The sequence below is a fragment of the Haliaeetus leucocephalus genome, unplaced genomic scaffold, assembly GCF_000737465.1.
Source record: "Haliaeetus leucocephalus isolate CR32 unplaced genomic scaffold, Haliaeetus_leucocephalus-4.0 Scaffold92, whole genome shotgun sequence".
Taxonomy (NCBI): domain Eukaryota; kingdom Metazoa; phylum Chordata; class Aves; order Accipitriformes; family Accipitridae; genus Haliaeetus; species Haliaeetus leucocephalus.
The window spans coordinates 655,961-677,296 of record NW_010972528.1 but is presented as its reverse complement, the minus strand read 5'-3'; the positions used below and the strand labels follow the sequence as shown (position 1 = coordinate 677,296).

The following is a 21,336-nucleotide window of genomic DNA, read 5'->3' as shown; positions in this document are numbered from 1 at the left end:
GCCCTTGCAGTATTAACTCAGGACAGCTGTATTTTCTTCACAGCCACACAGACACCTTGTAAAAACATAACTATCACCTCTTTCAGTTTTATTTACTGAAAGGGCCCATGCTGACTAATACCCTAAGCTCTAACCAAGTAACAGAATCTGTTGAGTATCAGTGACATACTCCACATGAAGAACAGAGTACTGCAAGCTGAACAGACAAGATGTTCTGCAACACTTTAAATTGAATTACTATTTTGCTTGCATCTTGAACTTCATTTTGAGGAGAAAATATGAATGAAATTATTATCACAGTAGTATTCATTTACAAAGTACTGTAATGTTAATTTAACTGCATAGCTTCTCTCTGAAGTATCACACCAGATTATCTGTTCAGAATTAAAAGGCTGAACTCCACAAGATTCAGAGGAATTAGCCATGTGTTAATTTGAACAGAGTTGGCAAAATAAGCCTAGCACCTTTCTGTAATGCTACCCAAAAGATGTCCTTCCATGCTACCCAAGATGTCCTTCCATGAATATTCAATACACTACTACAGAAGCTGGCCCCAGTGAACGGCAAGTTAATACTTCAGCATTTACAGGACTGAGGCTTTATTTTTTAAAAGATCGAAAAATCCTCATGTACTACTAGACATTTGTTCATCTTTGCTACAGCCTCATTCTATTTCAGTGCTGTGCTAGTTTGGCAGTAGAAAACACTGAGTTGAACCTGTCTCTGGAAGGTCCAGAGTATTTATTTTGGACCCTGAAATCCACCTGTAAAATTTTATCCTTCTCACTGATTTCTAAGCAACTTTCAATTGGGAAACCTGCTTAATAATGGCTTCAGGTAAGCACATATGAATTTGCATCTCAAATGGGAAACCTTTCATATAATTAAAACAATTACCCATACAGGTCACTGTCCTTCCAAATGAGCACATACTTACACAGCAGATGAAAAAACTTGCTTCTCAGCAGGAAGCTGGTTTCCATTTAAATAGAAGATCATTTGCTTTTCTTGCAAGTCTAGTAGAAAACCTATTGTGTCTCCTTACATGCAAAACAAAGATAATTTAAAGATTTCACTTCTGTTAAATGCCAACAGCTGAAAGTTATTGTTTTAATTATCATATATCTCATTATGAGGTGTCTCAAAAGGAACTGTTTGCAAAAGCATAAAGGAAGAAATATTGATAGAGACAGTAACTAAAGAAAAAAAAACAGGATAAAAGAGTAAAAAAATAAAATATTTTAGTCTGCCAGAGCATTAATACTACATAGTAGCAGAAGTATTGCAAAGTATTTGTCAAAGCCAGAAAAAAGCTGCACTCTGTCTCTCCTTGGCTATTTTACATCCATTGAAGATATCCTCAGAACACATGCTTGCTGAAGACCAAGTTTCTAATATGCTTGTGCATATGCTTATTTTTCAGAGGCATTTTAATTTAGCCATCCTTGGGAGAAATTTTTAATAGAAGAGAAGGCAGCACAGTTCACACAAGCATGGCATGCACAGACTCCTACCAAGATTTCAAAGCTGAGATCAAGAACAGAGTTTTCCTGTCCAAGTAGTTATTAAAGAACTTTAAGTAAGCAAGACAGTGCAACTCCCCCTTAACCTTGATCTCTAAATTAGTAATTTTTTTCCACTTCTCTAAAATAACTCTTTCAACCCAGAAAGGAACACTTCAACCCTGTTTGCAGGACTACAAACATCTAGGAAAAAGTCTTATGATTAGTGTCCAGCAATGTTAGTTGGTGCTATGATTTGTACTCTGCCTATGAAAAGAAAAAGCATTTAACCAACAAGATTCTCTTTACACAGACTGTGGAACAAGAGTGTGGTGCCCACTTTGTATGTTTAAACCATTGCAAATATTAGTAAAGGCACAATAATTATTAAACCTTCAGTATCATCAGGATTAGGCAGTAACTGCTCCGTTTGCACCTACTAACAAACTGTTTTCTAGACATCTGCAAGGGGAAAAAATCCTGTGTAGAAATCCAGTTAGGATAAACAGCAGAAGATGGACTGAATACCTTCTTTCCAACAGGGATGGCAATGTGGTTTACTTCTGGCATTATACCAAATCAGCTGCCGGCAGCCATCATATGCACAGGAGTATTCATCGTCCCCAATGCCATAACCTTCCTTTAGAAAAGAGTAAAGCATTTCAGTCTTCAGCCATTCCTCACACAGAAGGGCTAAAGTTTATTTTTATTCAACTAAACCATTCATTCAAGAGCAGGAAGGGTTTTTCCCCAGTGCCATGAAGATAATTGTTTCAAACTAGCCTTAGTTTCATTTTCACATGAAAAGGAATTTGTTAGGGTGAGGAGGGGGGAAGGAGATACTGTCTCCAAGGTGTTTTGCATTCTCTGTGAGTTGAAATCACTCCTGTCTATTAAAATATTTAAAAATCAGAAGGCTAGTACCCAAATAACTGACTTTTTGCATCTTAAAAAGTCAACATAGAAGTGTAACTACTCTCTTATCTTGAAGACCCATACCAGACTTGTAACACCTTCCCCCACAAGATAGCCAAGTGCCACCAGAACACACAGTACACAAAGAGGGAACAAACCCATAGTCCCCTCACTGAATTTGTTGCATATTGTGTCCCTTTCAGTGCCAGCCTTTCTCAATTTGTGAAAAGGTTATCAAGTGATAGTCCCAAGGTCCAAGACAAATGTAAAACTAAAAGTTTCAGAGTGGGAGAAGAACCTGTCATGCAGGAGAACCCAAACTCAAAACCCAAAAGCATTATAGAAGATAACTTCCTCAAGCTCAGCACGGTTTGCCTAGAACGCAAATACTAGACGGCATCTGATTACACAAGCCTCCGATTCCCAAATTAAAGCTAAGCCCAGCTAATGGGTTTTTAATGTCATATTTAGGACTAGTCTTTGTTATACATGCTGTAAATAAGGAGCATATGGCTACTCTGATGACCATGTTTGTGACATACCCAGAAGATAATATCCTCGTATTTCAGTAGACACCTGATGAACTTAAATAAGTGGCATTTAGCCACCAGCAAAACAGTTGTAGCAACAGAAAAATCATCCTGCTCAGAGATGTGACATTTCCTATTTTCATACCTTGTACAGGAAGCACAAACAGAAAGATACATATACATCAAGCTTCTTAACAGTAAGTGGGAAAAATCTTTTAAGCCTCTTAGCAGTCTAAAGGCAGACACATGGCCTTTTATTTCAAACAGTTTCCATTACACTCAATGTCTACAATGCCTGTGCTCAGGCCAGGTCTATATGGTATTTTTCTTTGGTTGTGTTTGTTTAGTTTTGTCTTGTTGTTGTGTGGTTTGGGGTTTTTCATTTAAATCACACTTGCAATTCCATGCTAGGAATGTGGGACTGTAGAGTGTTACACACATGTGTGTAGCATGTTATACACCAGCAAAGGACAATGCTATTTACATGAATAATTAGAAGAAATGGAGCAAGACCACTGAATTCACAGGAAGACTTAAGTTAAACAGTGAGAAAAGCTACCCTCCCACTCCTGTTGGGTTTCTTGCCAATGGTGTTTGTTTCATCTCCTTGATGTATTTCTCTCATAGCCCCAACTATCAATACATACTCACATGTATTTGGCCTATCTTCATATTAGCTTCTGCATTTGACTCAGCTGTAGAATAACTTTCTATAATAATCACAAATAAGCAGTTTTAACTGCTTATCTCTATGTTATATATATTTATAAAATTCTTCTCCTAAATTAAATTCCAAGTAGGAACCGAAAGCCATGCAGTTACAACAATAAAGAAGGGCTACAGGTACATTTCTTACTCAATCTCAGCCAGTAGAAGTGTCAACTTAAAATCCCAGTGCTATATTTCCATTCTGGTCAGTGGCAGTAGGCTAGGCCATACCTGCTTTTTGTACTAAAATTCTAGCTTGCACTTTAATGAAGTTTAACGGAAGTTTGGAAGGCAGATAATATGGAAAGTCCTCTCTAAGCTGAAGCAGACAAGTGTTTTGGCTAGTAATCATTATGCTTTTTTAGTATTATGGAAATACTGAAGCAAATTATGCTACAGCATACTGAGTTAATAACAGCCATACAGAGTTATCATGAAGATTTAAGAAGAAAGAAGTCCTAGTTACATCTCTACTAGCATTCAAGATTATCCTTTGACTATAGGTTCGGACTTCATGTGCACATGGCACATTTTGCTTTAATGCTAGGAAGTACATAATTTTAAAAGTAAAATAGTAGGAAGAATACTGAGAATTAAGAAAAAGATGCTAAGTTATCTGGATGAGAGGGAGAGCAAAGCAAAACTATAAAATAAGGCAGTGTACTTATTCTATATTATCAGAATAAAGGCAAGAAGGTAAAAGGTTTAATCTTTTTGAAGTCCTTATTTTTAATTAAAAAGAAGCTGTCACATACCCATACCATATTGCTGCTACCAGCAGATCCAATGATACCGTGTTATCCCAGAGTCAATTTAAATAATTATTTCCCTTGTGGAAGTTAGTTTCATAGGAAAGTATGTTAAAAAGGGTAATCAAATGGCTGCTTGGTGACCTGTGTAAAAGTGAGTGCATTATAATCTGCTAGTACCTAGTGAGTAGTAGTTTACTTCCAAAACCAGACAGTAACCACTGCTGTTATGTAAAGAATTTGCAAGAAGAGACTAAGCCACAAGAAAGAACTAATTTCCTTGTAGCTTGCAGACAACAGCAAGTAGATAACAAGCTGTCACTGCTAGCAGCTATGCATGACTTGTATGACCAGTGTCACTCTGTAGCAATGACAATACAGCCTTTTCTTGTACCACTAAATTCAGCAAAAACAGTTTCATGAAAGTACAGAAAGAGTGAAGGAAACATGCAAGTGCTCAGTTACTACCACAAAATAACCAGAGCTATTTTCATAGGTGTTGTAAGCAGAAAGACACTGAAGTTACATCATCTGCTAGATGGCATTACATGTACTCACATGATTGAGAAATTTGCTGTCTTTGGTAGCCCATCCTATCTGCATCACTCCCGAAGTAATGACTGTAACCTCATAGTACCAAACTCCAGAATCGACACAGAACGTACATCTAACACTTTCAAAGGATGACGCATCACATCGAGCCTACCAAAACCAAACCAAAAATTAAGTTTCTACAAAATTAGTATTCAAACAAGCCCCTTTCTTCCCTGGATCAAGTTTCTTGCATATAAAAATACACCAACTTAATTTTAGAAGCACTTCAGACAGAAAGCAACCTCTCTTTATAGCAATAATTGTCACGCCAACTAGCAAGTAGGCAAGACTGAAAATTGTTCAGTGGTAAGCCACAGGGCGGGTGGGGAGGAAGAGAATAGAGTTGACAGAGTCAATTTAAATATTTAAAGACTAAGACAACCAACACAGGGAGACCCAAGTCATTGGTTGTTAGCTGACTCCTGGTATGGACAGAGAGGTATTCAACGTTCGTTTATAAAAATTAATCTGTGAGTAGTCAAACAAGTTTTTAGAGAAAGTAACTGTCGTGGGTTAACCGCAGCCAGTAAGTAAGCACCATGCGGCTGCTTGCTCACTCCCCCCTCCCTAGTGGGATGGGGGAGAGAATAAAAAAAACAATATAAAACTGGTGGGTTGACATAAAGAGTTTAAGAGGACAGAAAGGAAGAAAATAATTAATAATAATAGAATTAGAATATAAAACAAGTGATGCACAGTACAATTGCTCACCACTTGCCGACCAATGCCCAGTTAGTTCCCAAGCAGTGATCCACTCCACCCCCCACTAACTCCCCCCAGTTTATATACTGGGCATGATGTCACATGGTATGGAATACCCCTTTGGCCACTTTGGGTCAACTGCCCTGGCTGTGTCCCCTCCCAACTCCTTGTGCCCCTCCAGCCTTCTTGCTGGCTGGGCAGGAAAAGCTGAAAAATCCTTGACTCAGTATAAACACTACTTAGAAACAACTGAAAACATCAGTGTGTTATCAACATTCTTCTCATACTGAATCCAAAACATAACACTATACCAGCTACTAGGAAGAAAATTAACTCTATCCCAACTGAAACCAGGACAGTAACAGAAGAAGAAAAAAACCACATATGGCTGAGACAAAAATACTACTGTTATGGGCTTTTCAAGACTAGACAGCACAAACAATAGGAATTATACTTTATGAACAACTTTAGTCGAAAAGAGTGAAAAAACAGCTGGCTCTTAAGCATCCTCCTCACTTTTCTAAAGTTTTGGGGCAGAGATACAGGTGTTACTTTAGCGTGACCATTTCTACAATTGCGATCAGTGTAGCGATGTTACAATCCTCTGACAAAGCAAGTTTTCTATACAAAGCTGACAGAGAACTTTGATTCATTCTAGGAAATCACAGAAGCAAGTAGCAAACAAAAATAGTTAAAACCTGCCTTTTTCTTCAGACTCCTTTTTAGGTTGAAATCATGAAATGATATCCTACCTCTAATCCATGTGGTGAGATCTTCAGGTATTCACTGACATCATTACTGTTCAGCATAGCCCTGATGTTGGTCAAGTCAACCTTCTCATATGTAAACTGCCTGCCTTCTTTTAAAACTGCAAAATAAAACTAGTTTTAATCACTGCTGCAGCAAAACTTTAAACATTTCACACAGTGGCAATCAAACTCTCTAGGATCCAGTTAATGTTTGGCATAACTGAATGAAATATTGACATTTTGCCTGCATGAAAAACAGCATCACTTCCAATACACTGTGTGTTAAATATCCTCTAAACATAAGAACACAACCTATACCTCTGACTAGAGCTCCTACAATCTAATTACTCCTTTCAGGAAACCCACAGGCAAACAAGGCATCCAAGTTCATACCAAAATGCCATAATGTTTCAGGATTTACCACTGTATTTGGATACTCAGTTGGGCAGTTTTTCTGATTCATCACAGCGGAAGAGATTTTGAGGAGGGGGAAGAGGGGGAAGGGGAAAACAAAGATTTAAAGTTTTTCACTCTCTCATTTTCAGGTATGTGATGAACTTGAACTGAGCCAAAGCAGCTCTTTCTCCCTGCATCCCCCTTTTACAAAGAAGGATCAGAAGCATTTATCTTGCCAGGTGTCAAATTGCTGACACATGCATGTTAATTTACAAATCAGAGATCTTATCTTAGAACCCATCACATATCCCAAACTTGCTACAACACTTACACAGATGTTTACTAAACACAACTGACATTGGCCTTCCATAAGCTGGCTAAAGCTCCAATAAAGCCCAACACCACCTTTTACCCAATTTTATCTAAAAGGCATTAGAAACTACAAGATCCTTAGAGTTGCTGCACCCTCAAAAGTCACAGCTAAACAAGTGAATTTCATGATTGTTAGTCATCCAAAAGGATAGATTTAGTAAAGTGCACTTTTCAATTTTGATCACAAGACCAAATCTTTAAAAAGCCTTTAAGAATTCTTTGAGACTGCACTGCTGGCATATGATCACAGTAGTGACTGTCACCAGGATAAGTCAGTAATCCAGCTGTTCCACAGAGAGACAGAGCTGCACTATTTAGCTACTCAGCACGTCTGCTAAAGCATGGGTTCCAGGAAATACAGTGCAAAGAAGAATTTTCATTGCAGCTCTAACTTGCAGAGTACAAACCACTTCCTTTCACAAACATTTTCCTTGCCAAAATTTCCTTTCCATGAAATTATACTGGATTTATTTGCCTTTTTTTGTTTGTTTTTGAAGAAGAGTGATTACAAATGCAGTCAGGTATATTTACAGTAAGTGCTTATACAAAACACACACAAAGTAGTCCTCCATTTCTTTGGAGAAGTGATTAATATTAAATTAATCCATCCCTTCGTTATACCTACACAGATTGTCTAAACTCCACTGGGCACAGAATCCAACCTGGCGTTTTAAATAGTCTGGATTATCTGTCCATTTCTCTAGCAAGACCAGTTGGTCGCTAATGCACGATTCAGAAACTGTAATTTTATTTTCACCTGCAATTTAAGAGCAAAAAAGAATAATTGCTATAAACTAGGCATAAGTTTAGTTAAAAATAGTAACATTCTACAAACACAGTAGAAGCCTCCCCCCACCTTTAAACCTCAGCATTATAAACAGCACGATACTCTTTCCCCAAGCAGACATGAAATTAACTGAGCAGTCAGATACACCACTTCTTAGCATGGAGCTGCATCATCAAGAGACTATTAGATCACAGCTGGTCTCCATCTCTCTAATACAGATTTTTTTCTTTTCAAGTAACAAAGGTCTCATGTCATAAGTCTTTATGTAGCAATTTCTAAGCTGAGAAGGACTGAGTTTCAGCAAATCTCTTAAAGGTTTGTGGGTAGGAGTGTCTTTAAAGCAATAAATATTTTTTCATGCCTGCAAATACCCAATCATAGCTGTTCTCCATCTCTAATACAGATTTATTTCAGTAACAAAGGCCTCATGTCATAAGTCCTTCTACAGCAATTTCTAACTGGGAAGGACTGCAATGAGTTTCAGCAAGTATCTCAAGGGTTCTGAGGGGTAGAGGGATGTCACTAAAGCAATAAATATTTCTTCTTGCCTGTAAGTGGACAAACATTTCTCTTCTACATTTGTGTTTCCACCAATCCAGTCTCTCATGCTCACAACTGTTATCAGATGAAGCAAGTGACAATCATGCAGTAGAAGCCATAGTATGACTGTTAAGGACAGTATCAGGCTAATACTTACTTGTTTGTGCAAACTTCTCCAGTGCTATTAGTGCAAAAAGCATCACTGTCGGATGGGACTGGAAGTTCTAAACATGGGCAGTAAGAAAAGTTATTTAGTAAGTACCCAGCACAGATGGATAGGAAAAGCTGTTAGTCTGTCACAGAATGATATTGGTTAAAAGGGATCTCCAAAGCTCCTCCTCTAGTTCACCCTCCTGTGGAGGGCTGGTTCAAGTAGATCAGGCTGCTCAGTGCCTTGTCCTAGTGACTTCTAATTATCTCCAAAGATGAAGACCCCACAGACTCTCTGGAATCTCAGCTTTCTATAACATACGTTACCAGTATTTACCAAACACGACCCTAACTTTTCACAATAATAATAAAAAATAATTTGCATTATAATTGCTACGTATGGATACATCCAAAAAGTTCAAAGACACTTACCAAGCTGTGAAGTAAATATTCCAATATGCCTGGGCTGAGTAAGCCTATACTTGCAGGACCTAAAAGAAAATTAAGAATTAAGTCCATCCATGGGAACTACCATATATTCATCATCATACTCACATATCTTTTAAAGACAAGGCAACAAATTAAAGAAGATTCAAGAACTTCGCAGCAAAGCACAACTCTAATATAGAACAATTATCTTTGTTCCCAGTCAAATATTTGCTACACATTTAATAATTACACAGTTACTGGCAAATTACAAACATTCAGTTTACCTGCTGTAAACGGGTACAGAGCTCTAGCCACACTTCTGAGATTTTGAAGGAAGACTACACCAGCCCCAGCTTAGCATTTTCATGCTCATTACTTTTCAAAAGAGACTGGCACTCCTTTACTTCCAGAATCAAAGTATAAAGACCAGCTCCATTTATCAGTAGCCCCAAATAAGCAAAACTGAGCATCTAATATAGCCTACTTGATAGTTAATTATACAATTTGCAAAAGCACCATAGCAAGGAGCCAATGTAAAAAAAAAAAAAAGCCCTGAAATACTGTCTGCTTAATCAAGGGAGAGATACAAGTGAATCAAACTCTGGCATCTACAAACTCTAACAAATTGCAATGGGTTCCAACACAGCATTAGCAGATTTGCTGCCTGAGCTGATACAATGAGATCCGTGTCCACTAAGATGAAAGTAGATGCAGGATCTCATTTTGACTTAGTATAACAGTAGAAGCATTATAGTACAAAAATACTTCCTGCCCTTGTTCTTTACTTTTTTTGACAGAAATATTGAAATTATTTTTTAATAACCATTGGGTGATACCAGGCAATCACTTTTTCCTCCTTTTCCTGTCTGCTTTCAGAAAAGGAGAAAAAAAAAAAATAGATACAAAACTGACCATCAGCAGGAAGGAAACTTAACCATCAGTTTCCAGCAGGGTACTAAATATGACAGGGAATGAAAAGGTCTATACAAAAAGTCACCTTAAAAGAGAATCCCAGCAATTTTCTTTTAAGTAACACAGAAGAGGGAATCTTGTCAGCTAACTACAATAGATTAATACATGTTTAGTGGAAAAAGCATCTCTATTTCTATACAGCCTCCATGACTACTAATTTGATACTCCTGCCTACTGGCTAAAGAACTACGCGTTCTCAGTAATTCACACACAGCCAGAGTAGGTCTATAGAAAAAACTGATTACCAGTGTTAGGCAATATACCATAACCGGACACTGAGCCACAATCACTAATCATGCATCAGAAGGATTTAATCTTTTTAAGTATCTGGGATTGTGAACAGCTCATTCAGACCCAAGCTAGTGAGTGTTCAACATTTTAATCAAGCAGTAGATTGTGTCACACCTGTCACACAAGGTCTCCCCTCAATGCAGAGCATTATTCAGTTCTAAGAAAACATTTCTGAACTAGTCTGCATCATGGGCGCTTAAGCAGAAGGTGCTTCAGCAAGCCAAATGAAAGCTTTCAGAAGAATCCCACAGCTTTACCTGCTAACTTCTCTGCTAAGCAGCCTAATACTGCAGTAGTATTCCGGTGTTTGGCAGGGTGACAAGCATCCTGGCAAGCAGCAGCTCCATTTAAGTTTAATATTTCAGTTAACTTTTGTAATGCATCCTGAAAAAAAAAAATCATAAATCTCTTCAATATTACTGACATATATGGCTTTCCCCCTAACTCAATATAGTAAACCAAATTATTTTTACACTATATTACTAAAGTCAGCATCATATTACAGACAGCATGGGATGGTTATCTTCTAAGATAAGAAGATAATAAAGAACAGATGGGAAGAAAAGTTCAACATACCAAAGAGTTGTAACTTTAAAATTACCACCAGATTGTTGGTCATTGTTGTGATCAACAACTCAGGACACTTCTGGACATAGACAAGTGAGTTACCTATAGCAATAAAACTACAATAGTAGACAAAGGCAAACAATACCAATCAGCACATATGGCACTACTGCCATCTAATCTGTTTCCAGTGTCCTAAAACTCACACCCTTTCCAAAACAAAAGGTCTGTTTGAGACTTTAGAATTCAAGACTAAAGAGACATGCCTGCCCTGCCCCCCCCGCCCCCGAGTCCACATCCCCATCATACATTTAGGATGCTGTCAGCTTTAGAGGACATCATAAATGGTATTCTTGAGAGCATAAATGGCCTTCTGTAGTCATGCTAATTTAGGAAGTAACCAATGAGAGTAATAAATCTAAAATCCCGTGCTTTTACTTGCTTCATTCAGGCAGTATGGTATGGATAAAATTCAAGATAGATCTAGAGCATACCCTCCATTTTCAGAGTATTTACAGGTTAATCTAGAGCCAGAACAAGTTATCCCACAGGGAGAACCCCACCCTGCAAAGTTCCAAAACCCCCTCAACTTTCCAGACTTCATGAAAGTTTCAGCTGATTCAGATTGAAACTGCACAATCTCAGGCTAGGATCTAATTAAAATAGAAGAACTCCTCACACTGAAATCATCAGGAGGCCATTTGGAGAAAAAAAATGAGTACTGCTCAAGTTGAATATATATATATTTTTTTAAATTGTACTCTGAGCTGCACTCAAATCAGTTTACTGCACTAGAGTCTGAGGTTTGTACAGAGATCACACTAAAAAGTAGTTATGTTCCAAAAGAAAAGTCACAAAACCAGAACTGATCAACAGGACTGACGCTAAGTGGAAAGAATAGAGAAAGAAGAAAGGATGACTGAGCCACAGCCTTGGGATGGAAAAGCCTCACTAAAATTAGACTCTTAATATACTCTGATACAGCTTTTAGCCATTATTAGAACTGTCACAGAGATCAACTATTTTGAGTTAAATAAAGACTTTATAGAATAAACAGTTCACTGTGCTGCCATTTTAACTTTATGGACTTCATAGACTATACTAACAGAAGATGAAATACAGCCTGCTGCTGTTCTGCAGCTGTCACAGAAGTGGGACACTGACTTAAAACCCTTAAGTCCAAAAACTTAAACTTATTCTGAATAGAAAGAAAATCAACAGCAGCAAACACTTTACTAGGCTGCATGTGACCAGCAGATCCCACAACCGCAGCTCCCTGTGCTGTAAAGAGATTGCTCAGGAAAAAAACCTCTGTACACTCCAGAAACAGGCATTTTATTCCTTTTGTCTTGTTAAGATCAACTATCTCATAGCTAGCTCCTTAAAATTAAAATACCTAAAAGTTACATGCTTTTGAAAAACAAATCGTTTGATTGCCAAGTACACTGTAAGGCTGAACAAAAAATACAAGATCACTCTTCATTTGGCACATTCACAGTGGTCTCCATTTCCTGATTTCTTTTTCAAAGCAGCGAAAATTTCTAATCACAGCCTTTTTTTCAAAATAATTTTGCAGTTTATGCAACAGCCATCATACAACATTTAACTTGTTCAAAAGTATCAGATGACTTTAATCAATAGCCTAGAGAAAAAAAAAAAGCACTTCAGGTAGTTAGAGAGCTTGACTAGCTCTCCAGCCACTCATCTATTTACGTAAGACAAAAAGCTACCAGCTTTTTATATCCCTAACAATGCAAACTGAAAACTAAAATTGGCAGCATAAGAAGTAGATTGATAAATGAAAGCTGCAATGATGTCGTCATCAATTTCTGATGAAATGATATCATGACAAGCATTTGAAGGCAGACAAGTTCTCTGTACAATTATCATGTCTGAAGGGATTCAACAATGGTTAGCATCTTGAAGTGCTTGAGGCACTCACTAAAACACTTGTACCAACACAGTATAAACACCTCCAGTCAATCTTTCCATCCAAAAAACAGATTAGTGGTTAGTAAAAAAAAATAAAGTATCCAAACTTGCCAAAACCATATCTAGGTATTTCATAGTTAAAAAACTGTCATTTGTTTAACTTAACACACACACTTGTGTTGCATTCCTTATGTGCAGGGCAGGAACAAATTTAATAGTGACTTGCAAACACACAGCTTTCAGAACTTGAGAACAAAACAGCATAACTTTGTACTGCTTTTGCAGCATCTGTACACCCTCACTGCACAGCATGCATGTATCACATGGCAGGAAAGGACAGCAAGAAAAGCAGCTAAAGACAAAGGCGTCTTGTTCGTCCCCATGGACCAGATTTATCTTCCACTCCCACCCCCATGTTTCTAGCATTACATAGCAATTAGATACCAAGTCACCACAAATTACTCAAAGTTACAAGTTACACCCGTTTCCTGAACAGGTAAGAGAGCTTTGCGTCACTGGTGAAACCCACTCAGAAACTATCATGGGCATGGCAACCACAAATTCAGCCACAGCTAAATACATACGGTTTAGACTCACTTTTGTTGGCAGCGGACATTCATCAAGTAGTAGCGTTATAACAGCTGGTCCCAGGGGATCTTCTAATGGAATAACTCTAATTAAAGATTGGACAACTTCCAACCAGCCTTCATCTGTCAACCACAAAACAGAAGTAACACTCAGAATTAACACTGCAATTCTAAAGTGTTCAAAATACATCCATAAATGTAAACTGAAAAATCCTCAAAATTACCCAGTGAGTTTAAAGACACCACGAAAAAAACACCACAACAAAAAATAAAACTACGAACCCCAAAGAAAGCACCAAACCAGTTTGCTTTTTACATCAATGTCTTAGTTTGCAGTAGTTTAAAAGTTTAAATTCAAGGAGAAAAAGAAAGTTTACAGCAGCAGCTTGGGTAATAGTGAATGTCTCTATTGTTTGGAGAACAGTCTTGCCCAGGCCAGAGCATCCTTTAGTTCCCACTAGTATTGGGAAGGAACAGTCATGACCCATATGGACAAGCACTTTGTTCCAGTGTGATATTCAAAAGTTCAATGTCCAGTGTTAATACTTAGGTGTTAAATGGTGCATCCACAATGACACTGAAAAAAAAATTTTTCTAGCCAGAATCAGAGCACTCTTGAGTTCCCTGAAGTAACATGGGCCTCAGAGGAATTGCATTACCTTGTCCCATGCCTCGTGGTCCAAAGAAAATTTGCTTTCATAAGGAACAACTCCTACTGTTTAATGAGTAAACAAGGACTTCTACTTGCAAGTAAACAACCACCCACATATAAGATGTTAAACTACTAATAAACAGATTTAGATTTACAAGAAAGTAATTCCCTTAGAAGTCAAAATAAAGACAGAGTCTGTATCTGCATACAAGTGAGTGAAGTTGAAGAGACTTAGCACTCCCTTCAACAATGACAAGTAAATATAAGTAACACATTGGGGTTTGAGTTTTGTTAGCACATTCCCCTGAAAAATATTTTACTGAATTGCTGTAGTATCTAATCAAGTTCATGAATTTATTTTGATATAGAAATACATTTCCTAAGACCAGCATCAACTCTACTAAGAGAGACAAAAATTCACCGAAACCAGAAATTTGGTGGAGGTCTTGAGCTAGAAGAATTTCTGCTAGTGTAACAAAGATAAAACAGCCCTTGCACAAATATGGCTCACCTTGCCAGAGCACTTAGGGACAGGACTGAAACAAGTACACCAATAAAGCAGAGGTCTAAGGAGACAGCAAAACCCAAACCAAAAAGTATGTCCTATTTGCCAACACTGGAGCATGTGGGCTTAAACCACGTCTACATACATACATGGGTTGTTTCTGCCTTACTGCAAACAGACATTCTTTGTGGCTTACAGTTTAATGCCATTACAATGTGTTTGTGGCCATCCTTTGGCTGCTTCTGGAGAGTTCACGTGGTAAGTTTAACGGAGTTCAAAAAAACTGAGGCAAATGCCATGAGCTCAGAGAAGCTTCTGAAGGGCAGAACTGTGTTTTGGATCCCACATCCCTAGTTACAGCAAGTCGTAACACATACTGCTAGCACGTATTTTTCTTCGCCAACAAAAGAGGATTTGATTTTTTTTCCTTTTGCTTTGGAGTCACAACTGAAATGCCCAACACAGTGCCTTGATACCTGTTTCTGCCATTTCATGCAACGTGATCATTGAATAAGGAGGCTCCTGGTCACTGAAAGAGATATTACACAGGTCAAAATTTATGTACAATCATCAACATAATACACTGAATAAAATGATAATACACAGACAGAAAATGAATCCACTAAGTATTTAACAAAAGAAAGTTACATAGACCGCAGACTGCTAATGCCATTTTCAGATCTGAAAAACAGATGGGGTTTGAGCCTTTCCCCAGCTCAAAGTCAACAACTGCATGTCTACGATAGCTGATAAATGAAATGGTGGTCCATATCTGCACATCTAAAAGCTGAACATAATGCTTAGGCTTAGTGCTATTCATTAGCAGGTTCCTCAGAGTATGTAACAGGAGACTATACGTCAGAGGTCACGAAGTGAACCAAGAGCGCTGCACAAGGGACATAGCTTAAACATGATTTTTTTTTTCCCCCAGAAATTCTCTGCTAAATATATAAACATTTAAGAAAACCCACAAAACTGAAAGGCAAGCCACCTAACAGCATCATAGGCTTCAAACTCATTAACAAGAGCTGTAAGAAATAGTTAAGGCAGTTTAAGAGAAGATACTTAACCCAATCCCCTTTCCAACTTGAAAAAACATAAAAAGTTCAGTTAGATCAGTTCCTCAGTCTGGTTTGCTGAAGCAAGGACAAGAAGCTATGGCCAGGTCTGTTTATCTGAACAGGCACTGCTGCTGAAATACCTGAAGCAAGATCTCAAAATCCTATTCAGTAAGCACCTCCAGGTCCAAAAAAAAGCTTATGCAGCAGCATGTCCTAAATGCTTTATTCAGTGCTACTTAGGCACTGTGAGCTAACCCCAGGCTTACAATGAGATGTTCCACACCCAATTTCTATCCCACAGCTCTGAAATGAAATTGGAAATGCAAAATACAGATTAATTTTAGAAAATTTCAACACGGATTAATCATGCAGATAATAAAACTACCTACTCTGGAAGGATTAATCATAAAAGAAGAGAAAAATCTCAGTTTTGACTAAAAATATACACTGTAAATACATGCTTTTCTTAAAAAAATTAACTTGTTCTTAAATATTTCCATAAGAAAATGCTAAAAAGTGAAGTTTAACCCATTTTTATATTGCTATAACATTTGAAATAAATTGTATTTTTTTTTTTTCCTCCAAGCATCTCTGCCTTTCTTCTGGAAACTAATCTCCCCAGGAGGAAGTAGTACAATACTGCAAGCAGAATTACGTCAAGAGAAAGGATGTAAAGACTCAAAGAAAGAAGAAAAAAAAATACCATAAGTACAAGTAAAGGCTACGATAAAAAAGGATGACATTTTTTATCAGCAAGATTTCTGATTCTGTCATGGGTAGCAGGTGTTAGCAGTACTGGCACTGAGCAAAGGAGAGTCCTGTCCCACTGATTTGCCATTTAAAAAACTTAATTTCCAAACATCCTCTCCAGCACACACCTTCCTCAATTGGAAACAAAACAGGCGTTTTGCTAATTTGCAAAGCAACACTTCATATAAACTCAAAAAATTAGTACTTATCCTTCTGAGGCTAGGAAATGAAACTCCTTTCCTTTTAGGAAAGAGATATGTCTAGATATGACAGGATAAAAGCAGTTGTCATGTTTTAGGTCCAAACTTGGAGATTTGATAAAACAAAAAACCAACAAGAAGACCCAAACAAATACCAAACAGGGAAAGCAACTGTTCATTGCAGATCATAGTATAACAACTTAATTTACAATTAATCTCAGAGTGTTCCTATGTATTAACTTTCAGTATAGAGTTTGGAAAAAAATTGTCAGAAAAAGGGGTTTGCCTTCCATTCTTTAGACTGCTATCTTTTGCTCTTCAAGGCTGTACTATATTGCACCGAAGCCTGTCTTTCCAACCTGCTGTTACTTACATAGTTTCATTTTAGTTTGACTTTATTCTTGCACATTTTTTGACATGAAAAGAGATTTGTCAGCTTCCCTACCATTTCCTTCAGTTGTGGTGTTTTCAAAACTGAAAAATCAGGCTCTAGGAGGAACAGGTGGTAATGGAACATACTTATTCCTACAGTCTCTCATCTACACTGAAAACCAAGATTTGCAGACATTAATTCCCCCCCACCAAGTGAGCATTCCTATTAATCTAAAAAGGGCTATCATTAGCTTCAAGTCTAGCAGAAAGGCTCCTTAAACTTTTTTCAGACACATTTAGAGAGTTTGCCTTGTGAACAGACCCTCCATTATTCATAGCCATAGGTCTGCCTCATCTTCAAAAACTTGTAATATTTAGCTGTGTTCTAAAACGCGCTGTGTCTTACCAACTGCCTTAATATGAAACAAGGGAAACCAATATACCAGTGCAGCCCACTTTTTGGGTCCCCAGGACAAGACAGACCTTGCTATAAGGGAACATGTCTGGCTGAGGGCTTCCAAGATGGTTGAGGGCTGGAGAACATGACATACAAGCAGAAGCTAAGAGAAATAGATTTGTTCATCCTTAAGGGGGGATAATGGAAAGGAGGAGAAATTATATTGCTGCAACTACGTAAAGGGAAAGAGCAGAGAGGACAGAGTCAGGCTCTTCTCAGAGGAGCACAGCAACAGGACAAGAGACAACAGGGGTGCGTTGGAACATGGGAAATTCCAACTTTTAAAAGTATTTACTTATTTCAACAATGGGTGTGGTCAAACACTGGAACAGGGACCCAAAGAGGTAGAGAATCTCTATATTCTAAAGACATTCAACACGTGACTGGATAAAACCCTGAACCACCTGTTCCTACTATACCTGGGTTTTAAGCAGGAGGCTAGAGTGGAGGAACTTCAAGAGATCCCTTCCAATCTATGTGACTGTGTGAGTCTACGAAAGTATATCACTGGAGTCTGTATTAAAAAAAAATAAAATACAGTAGCTTCAGGAATTTGTCAGAAACAGAACTCCAGGATCAGTCAAATAAGTATGCTTATTGTCCCTCAGTAGCATAGGAAAGTGCTTACAAGATTACAAAACCAACTGCAAGACCCACAGGAACAGGATCAACTATGCACAAAAGTGTTGTGAAACAGCTTAAGGAGCTGAACTTAGGGGAAAGGGGAAGGCATGCAAGATTAGGGAGAGACTTGCAAAAAAGTTTGCCATGATTTTAACTTAATGATTTGAAGACAGACTGCAAAATAAAACCTGTTAAAAAAACCCTTTAGATTCAAATGTTCAGGAAGAAAAATATGACCCGGTATTTCCATTTAAAGCATTTTACAGCAGGAAGGCAAACTCCTCCTCTGCAGGCACATTACAGAGTAACGATGCAGGTATATGAACGAAGGCTCACGTATCCCAAGCCTCATCTACCTTGAACTCAAATCCCAGCTGTGATGCTAGAATAGTGTTTTTCCTTCTGTTTTAGCCTTTCCAACTCAACTTTCCTAACCCAAAAGGTTATGAGCTAACATAACCCATCATTTTTAAGGTCCTTTTAAAGCTTTGTAGAAAGCAATGCAAAACAAAAAAAAAAAAAAAAAAGGATGAATCCATAAATATGCCCCACAACCTTAATGGATGGTTTGAGCATGCAAGGAATGCACTACTGGGATCATGAGTTGAACAGTCACAACATGCAGTCTTTAAAAAGTAGTCAGACTTAAAGCTAGAAAGAAAACCTCTGTTTATACAAGCTATCAAAGCTCTCAGTTTTGCTTAACCATTTCCAAAGAAGTAAATGCAGCCTGCAAACAGAAAACTTGCACAACCACCAATTTTTAGGACAGAAGTTCCCAAACTCTAGAGTGTTCATTGCTTCCTAAACTGTATATCTATGCCAGGTAAGAAATACTGAGCACACTTCTCATCCCACCTGGGTGTAGGCCCATACAGGAACTGTGAGAAAGCTCCTCAGCTCCTGGAAGAGTCTGTACCTGGGCACTCAGGAGCTACTTCTATTACCTAGGAAAGGTGCTCCTCTCCTAAGCCTCCAGATGGAAACACGCGGCTGCTTCAGGGAGGGTCAGGTGTAGATCGGTGAGAGGATGGAGCCACAGTTTGAGAAGACAAGAACATTTTCATTCATGTTGAATTATTCCTTGGGGAGGTACTTACTTATCTACTAACGTCCGAATTACAGCCAGTGTGTCAAGTACTAGCCCATCCACATTCTGTTTTTTCCTTCTTGGTTCATGAGGCCCTCGACCCCTCCTGGGTGGACGGACAGGGTCCCTTGGATGGCTTCTTGCTTCAGGTACATGTACTCTACTGTTCTCCGTTTGCCGACTCCGAGATTCCACGTTGTCTTCTGCTCCGCTGTCATCGCGGCAAACACACGAGTTCCCCATATTGCTAGCCCCCAAGGCTCCCAGTAAACGGGGAATGTGGTGCTCTAGAGTCAACAGTAAACCTTGAAAAAGGCTTCTGCTAGCATAGAACACAACCAAAGCAACTACAATCATCTAGAAAGTTTTACGAGTAATGTTTGTGTGATCCTGAATTGTGATTTTTTTGCATTATATGCGTTGCTACCAGCTGGAATGAATAGGAAGTTGGAGACTTAGTTTCCGATATAACAGGTTAACACACACATTGGTCATCCAGAAGGAGGTCTGAAAAAGCAAACCCAAAACAAGAATCAGTGTTACTACTTCTAATGAATAACAGAAGAATTCCTATTTTAGTAAACAGAATCAGTCTTGGTGGATAAAGCACCTAGGAAATATAAGGTTTGTACCTGAAGTCTATTGCAGGGAGGGGGAAAGGAAGGAAGAGGAAGAGGAGGAGGAAGTTCACTGGTAAGTAGCTCTCACCCACACACCACTCCTTTCCACACTACCTATTATTTCCCATTTCTTCCACGGTTTTTTGGATGCAGAGGAACAACTTTGTCCTTAAATCTAGCACACTGCTACCCTTTAAGTACTAACAAACCAGTTTCATTTGTTCTTTACCATTTATAGAGACATGCTGCTTAGGCCAACCAAATAAAGCCTGTACATTTAAGGTTCTCATTTCACATCAGGAATATTCAGTACCACTTCCAGACAGACTCTACAAAATAGCCAAAATTGTAAAGAACCAATCTTAGAGTTATGGCCTATCTCAACAAACAATAGATTTAACAGTGAACTGATTAGTCCATCTGCACATTAACGTCTTTTTGGAACGTGACTACATCAACTGGATTCTCACCCAAAAAACACCAAGTACTGACCCTGGAATAAACAGGAATTAGACACCATTTTAATGCCTACAAATCTAACTGGGATTTTGAAAGGGGTGTTTTCTGTGCGGGTTGCATGCTTGTTCGTATCTAGCATCAAACCAATCTTCCCTTTTTGGGAACAAAATGTAATTAAATCATTCTTCTGTTCTTGATTCAAATTGTTTGGGTCAAATACAGGCCCACTAGCAGCTGAGATTGTAGGGCAGTCCCTCCAAACCATTAAATTGAGAATGCTAGCAAGAGCAAAAGGATTCAAAACCCCACTTCATTGCAAGTTATTTTTCAAGCCATAGGATGTATTTCTACAGAACATTACATAAAGTCTCAGCTAAAATAAAGGCCTACAAAAGACATCATTTCACTACTTGTGCACTCCAAGCATCCCAGAATAAATAACTTAAAATAATAACATCCATTTAGTCTTAAAAGAATCAAGTTTAACATTTAAGCTAGAAGTTACGGTGAATATCCTGTAACAGGTTATTACTATTCTACAATTATTAAATAATCTTTTTAAACAGCAGACACGTAGCATCATAAAATTAAAAGAAAGTCAAAGACAGTTGCCACCTTTTGTATTTGAAAGGGCCCCTACCACTGGAGCTAACTGGCAACTGTGCAATTGCTCGCTGCCATTTGGGACAAGATCACAACCACATTATTTGGGAAGCCAGACATTGGTCATATGAGCAAGTCTCTGGATGTACAGCTGTTACTGGAAAAGCACTGCAAACAAGCTCTCACAGACTCTTCTGCAGTATGAAGTACATTACCTTCTTTTAGCACAGTGAAAAGTTCAGTATTAAGAAATTAACTGAAAGCTAACTAGGAAAGGAAAGAAAAAAGCAGCCCTCAAGGGGTATTAATTGCAAAAAAAAAAAAAAAATCTTGACTTCTTGTTCAAGAAACTCCTAAACCACACATCATTAAAAGGGTTTCAGCATCACAACACACTTGCCTTACTCCAAGCAGTTTGACCACAACAAGAGGTGGGACACCGGGCTCAGGTGTCCTTCCATCTGAGCCAATACA

General features: G+C 38.2%; 1 protein-coding gene across 3 annotated transcripts in view; it reads right to left on the bottom strand.

The window, feature by feature from the left end:
• The window catches only part of RSPRY1 (ring finger and SPRY domain containing 1), a 30,468-nt gene that overhangs the window by 5,593 nt on the left and 3,539 nt on the right, over nt 1-21,336 (bottom strand). Inside the window, exons 4-14 of one of the 3 annotated variants that reach the window (XM_010583389.1) lie at nt 19,191-19,687; nt 15,103-15,155; nt 13,480-13,592; nt 10,644-10,770; nt 9,127-9,185; nt 8,702-8,768; nt 7,843-7,974; nt 6,453-6,568; nt 4,963-5,106; nt 2,031-2,142; nt 938-1,040 (exon numbers count right to left, since the gene is read on the bottom strand). In XM_010583389.1, the coding sequence (XP_010581691.1) occupies nt 938-1,040; nt 2,031-2,142; nt 4,963-5,106; nt 6,453-6,568; nt 7,843-7,974; nt 8,702-8,768; nt 9,127-9,185; nt 10,644-10,770; nt 13,480-13,592; nt 15,103-15,155; nt 19,191-19,537 (1,373 nt within the window). In that variant the 5' untranslated portion in view covers nt 19,538-19,687. The remainder of the gene's footprint in view (nt 1-937; nt 1,041-2,030; nt 2,143-4,962; nt 5,107-6,452; nt 6,569-7,842; nt 7,975-8,701; nt 8,769-9,126; nt 9,186-10,643; nt 10,771-13,479; nt 13,593-15,102; nt 15,156-19,190; nt 19,688-21,336) is intronic. The other 2 variants (XM_010583398.1, XM_010583407.1) reach the window with 2 other exon arrangements.